General features: G+C 41.9%; 1 protein-coding gene across 1 annotated transcript; it reads right to left on the reverse strand.

Moving 5' to 3' along the window:
- Window positions 1–6,708: 6,708 nt before the first annotated feature.
- Window positions 6,709–7,881, reverse strand: LOC115089334 (prolactin-releasing peptide receptor-like). The gene has a single exon (XM_029597424.1). It carries the CDS (start codon window positions 7,879–7,881, stop codon window positions 6,781–6,783), a length of 1,101 nt encoding a protein of 366 aa, XP_029453284.1. The 3' UTR covers window positions 6,709–6,780.
- Between the last annotated feature and the right edge of the window lie 1,041 nt (window positions 7,882–8,922).

Raw genomic sequence — 8,922 nt, forward strand, 5'->3', positions numbered from 1 at the left:
TGTATATATGAGAAAGGTGTTTGTGTGTATATATGTGTATATGTGTGTCTATGAGGGAGAGTGCCTGCGCACATGTGTGTGCATGTGTGAGAGTACTTATATATACGTGTGTGAGAGAGGTTAAAGTTTTTGCACCCTCCTCCAATCTACGACAATCTCAGGAGGATTGGAAATCTAAAGTTCCCAGGTATGGAGACTGGGAGATTTTTTTTTTATTCTTGTTAGTTTTAATTATATTGGATGTGATGTACCTGCTGTTATGGAATATTTTATTAGTGTTTGGTAATATTTTAAACATTTTTATATGTGTTTTTAATTGGCTGAATTTATCAGCAGATTTGACATTCTTTTTATTGGTATGTTTAATGTTTTATATTTCTTGATTGTGTTTGGATTGCTTACAGATTTTGGCTTCTTGTGATTTCCAGTCCATGTTTTGTCTGCACAGTTTCAATTTCTGTTTTAGGATCTCTGTATTCTGTATTTGGTGAAAGTCTATCTGTGTTCTGCTTGTGTGACTGAGGCTTTAGGTATTCTGCTAGCATGTAGTTGCTGTGTAGGGATTTATGTTGTAGTTACTGTCTTACGTTGTTTCCAATGTTCAATCTCCCTGTTATAGTTTACTGTATTACATTGTTAAAACTGTAAACCGGAGTGAAGGACTTCTCCAAACTCCGGTATATAAAAACACTCAAATAAATAAATAAATAAATAATATTTATTTATGTGGACATTTTATATACCATCGTTCCATGTAGATATCACAATGGTTTACAAAAGTAACATTCATAACTAGAATCAACAAATAATGATGGGTTTAAGAGGCACCATATGGGATCCAGTAAACTGCCTTGATTACTATGAGAAAGGTAGTTTATTAAGTCTATTAAACTATTATTATTGAAAGTGTGGGGTTTTTTGCAGTGTATGCCTGTATAATATATATGTTGTTATAAGTGATATTTTTATTTCAGAATACTGTACTTTGAATGTCTATTTTCCATATGGAATCTGCCTTTTTAGGTTAGGGAAGTTAATACATTTTAAAATGGAAAAGAATGCATAAGTTTTAATTACGTGGGGAGGAAAGGGAAGGGGGAAATGTAAGGTTTGTCTAGGTCCTCTAATACCCTTGTATCAGCCCTAAGAGAGAGTGTGTACCACACAGACAGAGTCCCACTGTTCACCAACCTCTCACACCCCCAGGGGGCAGATCCTGGAGAAAGGTGGGAGGCAGGCAATAGGGAATGGAGGGGTTTTATGTTAAGACCCAGGAGGCCCCATTAAACATTTCTCCGGCGCCCCCTAGTGCAGCCGCCGAAGACTGAGAACAAAAAAATAACAAGCCCAAAAACTGAGTGGTTAGAGCAGTGGGCTGCAAACAAGGGAAGCCAGGGTTCAAATCCTATTGCCATTCCTTGTGACCTTGGGCAAGTCACTTCCCCCTCCATTGCCTTCCCCCTGCCCTAGCCCTCGGTGATTTCACCTGCGCCAGGCCATGGGGAGGGGAGAGCCATTTCATCCTTCACCTCAGGCAGCAGATTGCCTTGAGTCCTCCCTCTTCTACCAGACTGTTCACACAATAAATCACAAGCAAGAAAGTAGCCAGATTATTTTGGCAGGCTGCATGCATAAGATATTTAAAAGTCCTAACAGTAAAGCAGGCCATCATGTAGCTGGATCAGTCTGGTAGGCTCCGCATTCCTGGTCTCAGCAGAGTCTTTCTGGCAGGCCAACAGCAGTCAGGTAAGTTGACTACAAAGTGAGAAATTAGGGCAAAATATGGACTTTTTGACAAAAATATAAATTTGGACTATTTATAGTTCAAACTTGGGGAGTTTGGCTATATTTGTAACTCCGATTCAGTGGATGGGTTGAATTTTAACAGGGCCATAAGAAACAAAACAGTACAACACAGTACCACTCTGAGCTAGTTCAAAATCATTCACTTTCACAGTCTTTTTGACCCTTGGGTGTGGATACTTTCTAGAGGGGGGAAGGATATCCTTCAGGGCCTAGGTGTGTAAATGAAATACCCTTCCCTTGTGTACTACTAGACCTCTTGCTGTGATGATGCTGCAGGGAATAAGCAGGACACAGTTTGGGTGTTCAAATTACATTTTACTATGATTTCTTCAAAATAAATGAATGTCCAATCAAGTAGATAAACAGTTCCAAGTTACATCTGTGCTCAGACTGGTTTCTTACACTGAACTCCTTTATTCTCTCTCTCTCTTTTGTTCAGGCTCCTGGGATAGAGCTTACCCCTTCTGGACTGACTGAATAAGTTGCCCCAGTTGGGCAGGGAAATCCTAGATATGAGAGGGATCCCTTTGGTCCCAAAACATCCTACCTGAGGTCCACATGAGTCCAGATTCTTCACCCCAGCCTGTTTCCTGTGTCCCAAAGGATAGAGATCCAGTTGTGGGTCTCTTCTCTCTGTTCCTTTGTACTCCAGACTCCTCCTGATGGACCTCCCTTGGGGAAAGATCTGAAGTTGAAAACCAAACTGGATGAGTAAAACCCAGCTTCTTTGTGAGGAAGGTTGGTAAAATGTCCTTACAATTCAAAAGCGAAAGCAAAACACTTCAAAAGTTCATAATTCCTCTGAGAAGATGATCCTTCCCTGACAGAGAAAGAGATGCAACAGATTGTCTTGCCCCTGGCCATCAGATCCACAGACGTCCTTACTCCAGTTCACCAGGTGCTCACCTCAATCAGAAATACAAAAAATCCTTAACTGATAACAGAATGGTAACAGAAGTCTCTTTAACAAAACTGGATACAGATCTCCCACAGGCCAGGAGTGCACTGTAAGGAAATCTAGCTCCCAAAAACATGGATAGTTGTGAAGGCCCTCTCTCAAAGTAGAGACAACCAAAACACCACACCACTCTCTATGCTAAACCCCACCCTTGTGCACTGAGAAGTTAACCCTTTGCAGCAGGACTCTAGGGAATAGTATCTGCCACTAAGATGAAAACCAAGGGCTGGAAACTAGGGCAGGGCTTCCCAAACCTGTCCTGGGGACCCCACAGCCAGTCGGGTTTTCAGGATATCCACAATGAATATGCATGAGATACATTTGCATATCATGGAGACTCAGTACATGCAAATTTATCTCATTCATATTGATTGAGGATATCCTAAAAACCTGACTGGCTGTGGGGTCCCTGGACTAGGAGGTCTCTGCATAGTAATGATGCATGCATTTTTATTTCGTGTTAAGTTTAATATAAAGCTGCGGCCATTTATTTCCACGAAGCCTGCCTGTGTATTAAGGGACAGTAAAGGGGGATTAAAAAGAATGGGGATAGAAGCGACATGATCGAGGTCAGTCTAGATCTAGCCTTTGGTATCAGCTATGTATGTAATAATATTATTCGGTGGTGGTGGGAACAGAGTTTCCTGAAATGTGGAACGTTTCCTCTCTCTCCAAGACATCATTTAAAGACTGAGGCTTCAATTGCAATATGAAATGAAACATGGAATAATTAATTTAACATATTGATTTGTTTTCCATCATTACCACACTTTTCTTTATTTTCTACCTCTACTATTTCAAATGTTTTCCATCTTCTGGAGTCAAAAGAGTACTTTTGTGTACTAGGTATCTTGTTAGTGTCTTCTCTCAAGGAGCATGAAGAAAAACAATTCTGTAGCTCTGAGTGTGAGAACATGATTTACCTCAAATGTTTTAGTGTTTTAGGCCTAGGAGCCCAATATTAGCAATGCAGAGTATTCAAACATGGTCAACCTTTTCAGTTCACAAAATAATTGTTATCACCTTGAGTCACATTATAAAAAGGTCAGATGAAGTAGTCAGGTCTACAAAGAAACTGGAACATAAGTTATTAATCATCAGTATGTACACCAAGTTAGCTGCGGAGAGAAGTGTGTATTATACAGGGTTGATTACAAAGGGTTTCATCCTTTGGTTGGAAAGGGGGTGATTGTGTCATTGATGTTATTAGTTTCATTTGCTGGTGAGAATAGGCCATGTCACAAGGTTCTGAAAGAAACATTGTCATTTCCTCACTGGTTTACACAAAACAAACCCATTTGGAGAGCGACTGGTCCCTGAGGCTGAGGTGAGCTTGTCTTTAGGAAGAAAAACGCTGCTGGGCAGTCACCACAGGGCTCCTGTCATGGCCTGTTTGCTGACAGGCATTGAATGTTGGCTACCTCAAGCTGATGAGTTCAAAGAAATCTCCACATAGCGTTACCTGCACTCCAGCATATGAACATTTTTACATGTAAATTCTGAAATGTAAATACAAATCTGCCAGGGCGTATTATGGAAAGGAAACTGGATTAACAACAGGAATTAAAGACTAAACCTGTACTTTAGAAACCCCTGCTGGAACACTATATTAGAAAATTAGATTGAAATGTATTCATTGAAATTGGATCCTGTGAATAGTTTGTCACATTTTACCAGGTTATGATACTCATCTGTGCATTAATGAGGAAAGTGATCACTAATTAGCAGATATCTAATCCAGTGTCTAAAGTACAGTGATCTGCTGAGAAGGCCGATGTCTCACTAGAAGACTATTACACGTGAGGAGAAAAATGGGCTGCAGCAATCTCTGTAAACAACAGCAGAAATATTCCTACAGGAGAAATGACATGTGCTCACATCATATCTGTTTTTTTAAGCAAACATAAATCCCATTTGAGAGTAAAGAGTTTTGCAGTTGCTTAAGTATGTAGATTTTTTTTCTGTCAGTGAGAGATGTGGCAGCTTATGCCTAGGAAAGTTCTTGAAAGTATTATAAACATACATGTGTTGTGTAAGTAGTGTTTGTCTAAAAGAAATTTAAACTGACATGTTCCCAAATAAACATGTGAATATATATCCATTTGACTAGGCCAGAGGCGGCTCAAGGCAATCTGCTGCCTGAGGCGAGGGATGAGATGCCACCCGCACCACCACCTCATCTCACTCCCTTCTCCTCACACACACCCATACATGCATACACATATACACTCATTCACTTCTCTCCCTCTTCCATATATACATGATACACACACACACACACACCCTCTCATATATACATACACACCCCCCACCCTCTCATACACACACACACACCCTCACCCACATCCCCCTTACCCACCCACCCATACATGCATACACATATACACTCATTCACTTCTCTCCCTCTTCCATATATACATGATACACACACACACACACATACACACACACACCCTCTCATATATACATACACACCCCCACCCTCTCATACACACACACACCCTCACCCACATCCCCCTTACCCACCCACCCATACATACACACACCCTTACCCACCCACCCTTTCATACACATACACACACACATACACACCCATCCATATATACACACACCCCCACCCACCCTCTTATATATATATATATATATATATACACGCACACAAACTCACCCTCTCATGCACACACACACACACTCATACAGACAGACACCCTCTCATACAGAGACCCATCCTCACCCACCCTCCCTTTCGTACACACACAACCCTTAATACATACATACACAAAACCACTCATACACACACTCATCCCCCACCCTCCCTCATACAGACATCCACCCTTTCATACACACACACACACATACCTTCTCATACACACTCACAAGCTGCATCCTCACCCCCAACACACACACACACACACACACACATACCTTCTCATACACACTCACAAGCTGCCCCCACACACACACACACACACACACACACACATACCTTCTCATACACACTCACAAGCTGCATCCTCACCCCCAAACTAGCTGCCCCCCCCACACACACACACATACACACACACACACACACACATACCTTCTCATACACACTCACAAGCTGCATCCTCACCCCCAAACTAGCTGCCCCCCCCCCCCCACACACACACACATACACACACACACACACACACACACACAAATTATGCCTTTTCTTGTTCTTCAGCCACCGCCGGCTTGAGATCCAGTGGCAGCCCCGCAGCCTCTTTTTTTATTTCTTCGCTGCTTCCAGAATGAGCTGCAGCCTGAGCTTTCTCTTTCTTTGGCCATCGTCGATTTGAGCTCCAGCGGCAGTCCACGGTCTCTTTTTTTTTTCTTTTTTGGCCACCACCAACGACCCATGACTTCTTTTTCCTTTCTCTGCCACCGCCAGCCTGGGCTCTGGCAGCATCTTTCTTATCCATTGGCCACCACCGGCTCCAGCAGCGGCCTTTCTTTCTTTTTTTGTTTCCTTGGCTGCATCCACGCGCTTCTTTCAATTTCTTGGCCGCCGGCGACCTGAGCAATGGAGGTGGCCCGCTGCCTCCTTTTGTATTCCCGCTGCCGCCAGTCTGGAATCCAGCAGTGGGCCATGGTCTCCTTTCCCTTTCTTTGGCCACCACTGGCCTGGGCTCCAGAGGCGGCCGGCGGTCTCTTTCTTTGGCTGCCAGAGACCCGCGGTCTCTCTTCTCTTTGTCTCCACGCTGTCAGCGCTGCAGGCTTTCCTGCCCGCAGAGTTGTTTGCCTGAATAAAGAGTGAGGCGGCTGTGGCAGGAAGGTTTCAGGGGGGCAATTCAGCAGCCTCAAAATCTTGCCGCCTGAGGCAGCTGCCTCACCCTGCTTCACTATAGAACCACCCCTAGATTAGGCCAGAGCACGTGAATTATTAAATTAAAGGATTTATCAATAAAGATTATTGTCCTGGGTCAATAGCAGCAATCTCCAGCAAGCATAATTCAAAATAATTCTTTGCATCTGAATGCAGTTCAGCTGTATTTTCAGTTAAAAGAAAATCTTCCCTGCAGAATGATCTTATCTGTTATCCCAACTGGGTTGTCCACCAAGGTGGAGCACGTATTGAGCCTTGAAGCTTTGCTTGAGAAGGTACCGGCTCTTCTCTTATGGTGATAGAAATAGCTATTCAGATGAAAGCGGAATTTGTCATGGAGTGAGGCATAGATAAAAGGGTTATAACAAGCAGAACTCATGGCAACCAAGTGGCAGGATACCTGAACGACATTCACATAGTTCTTGTCCAGAACAATGAACTCTTCATCAATATCTCTGATCAGGTTAACCACTTGGAGAGGCAACCAAGAGAGAGCAAAGGCCATGACTGAGATAATTAGCATACGAAAGGTCTTCTTCTTCTTCTTGGTCCACTTTTCCTGGTTATGGGAAGAAGAAGCCCCTGGGACATTTCTCTTCCTGAGATGATAAGAAATGGCACAGTAGGAAATGCACACAGCAGACAAGGGGAGCATGTAGGACAAGAACAGGATGGAGCAGGAATAGAACAGCCTTTTTTTCTCTTGATGCTTCCAAAATTCTTCACAGATGATCATGTCATGACCAATCTTGTTTAGATCCAGGTAATGAGTATGAATGGAGGTTGGCACTGAAACTGCAATGGAGACCAACCAGATGAAAGCAACAACATACACACATGACCTGCAACTTATCCTTCTACGAATTGGGTAAGCAACAACAATATACCGATCCACTGCAATAGCAGTCAGGGATAACACAGACACAAAAACAGTGGCAGCTTGCATTAGTGTGACAAAATGGCACATAAAGACCCCAAAGAGCCAACCACGGACCTCAAAGGCATAAGAGACTGTCAGTGGGACGCAGAAAATGCACATAACCAAATCTGCTGCAGCCAGATTCCCAATGAGAAAGTTAGTGGTGTTGTGAAGCTTTTTGGTGATGACAATGAGCAGAATAAGAAGAACATTTCCAGCACAAGCCACAGTTACCAGAATGGCATAGAGAGGAACAAAAAGGGGTTTCAAGTCAAAAAGGAGGTCAAGTCCAGAAAACAGTGGAACTGAATTGTTTTGCAAAGAATCGTTAAGCAGCTTGTCCTCCATCATGCTGGCTGTCAATTGTAATGACTTACGCACTTCATATCGTTACCTGTAACAAAAGTGAAAAATATTAGGTCTTTGTAAGTAATCCACATACTCTTAGGCATTTCTCAGTCCAGGGAAAGATAGTGTTCATTTTTCTATATAGCTTTCCACCATCTCTACTCATACGTCCCACCAACCCAAGAAACCAACAGTTAATTTATACTGGTTTAAGTACAAATTATACATTTCTTTCATGAACCTCTCCTTCTAGACAACTTTCTCTCTTGCTTTTAATTATTAATCCAGTTCTCATTCTGCATTTGTATTGTGAACAAAAGACTGAAAATGAATGACATACTTTCTGATTGTACTGGAGTTTCCTGGATGATTTTGTATTTATTATTGTATGTGTTGTAAATCTCCTTGAGTTTTGAAGAGGCAATAAAGAAATGTAAATAAATGAAATTAAAGAACAATGACATGAAACATTAATAGTACTGTACAAACTCCCAAATGATCATAAATACTAACTAATTAAAGAATGACTCTAGAGAAAACAAATGATTATAAGACAGCAGAAAATATAGCAACATTTATTGCTGTGCAGGACAGAAATCAAAACTGATTTCAACTTTTATTGCGTTATGAGGTATTGTGCTAAAAACCACTAAAATCTGGCATGGATCTGCTCAGAAGTCACACATCATATACAGTCAATCCTATGGAAGACAAAAGGATCTCCCATTGCTTTCATGAGTTCACGTGCAAGTTTCATTTTTCCTTGGCTGACTACATTACTGTATCTTCAAGAGAGAAGAAAAACATGAATAATGTGAAAAACTGCATTTCATTAATTTATGAGCTCCTTGAGATTCTGCTTCAATATATAAACTCACACAAGTTGCCATACTGAGAGAGAAAAGAGGTGCAGTGTTACAGTATATGTATTCTGATATTCCAGGGTTCCTTGCCCACTCAACGTTTAAAGCCATTTCAAGTGGGAAACCTTGAGCACAAAGAAGAAGCCCAACACAGTAGTGAAAAGAAAAACAAGCTTTCATA

This window comes from Rhinatrema bivittatum, chromosome 4, assembly GCF_901001135.1.
Source record: "Rhinatrema bivittatum chromosome 4, aRhiBiv1.1, whole genome shotgun sequence".
Taxonomy (NCBI): domain Eukaryota; kingdom Metazoa; phylum Chordata; class Amphibia; order Gymnophiona; family Rhinatrematidae; genus Rhinatrema; species Rhinatrema bivittatum.

Coding starts and splice junctions, on each gene's coding strand:
- LOC115089334 (XM_029597424.1), bottom strand. CDS start 7,881: ATGATGGAGGACAAGCTGCTTAACGATTCTTTGCAAAACAATTCAGTT.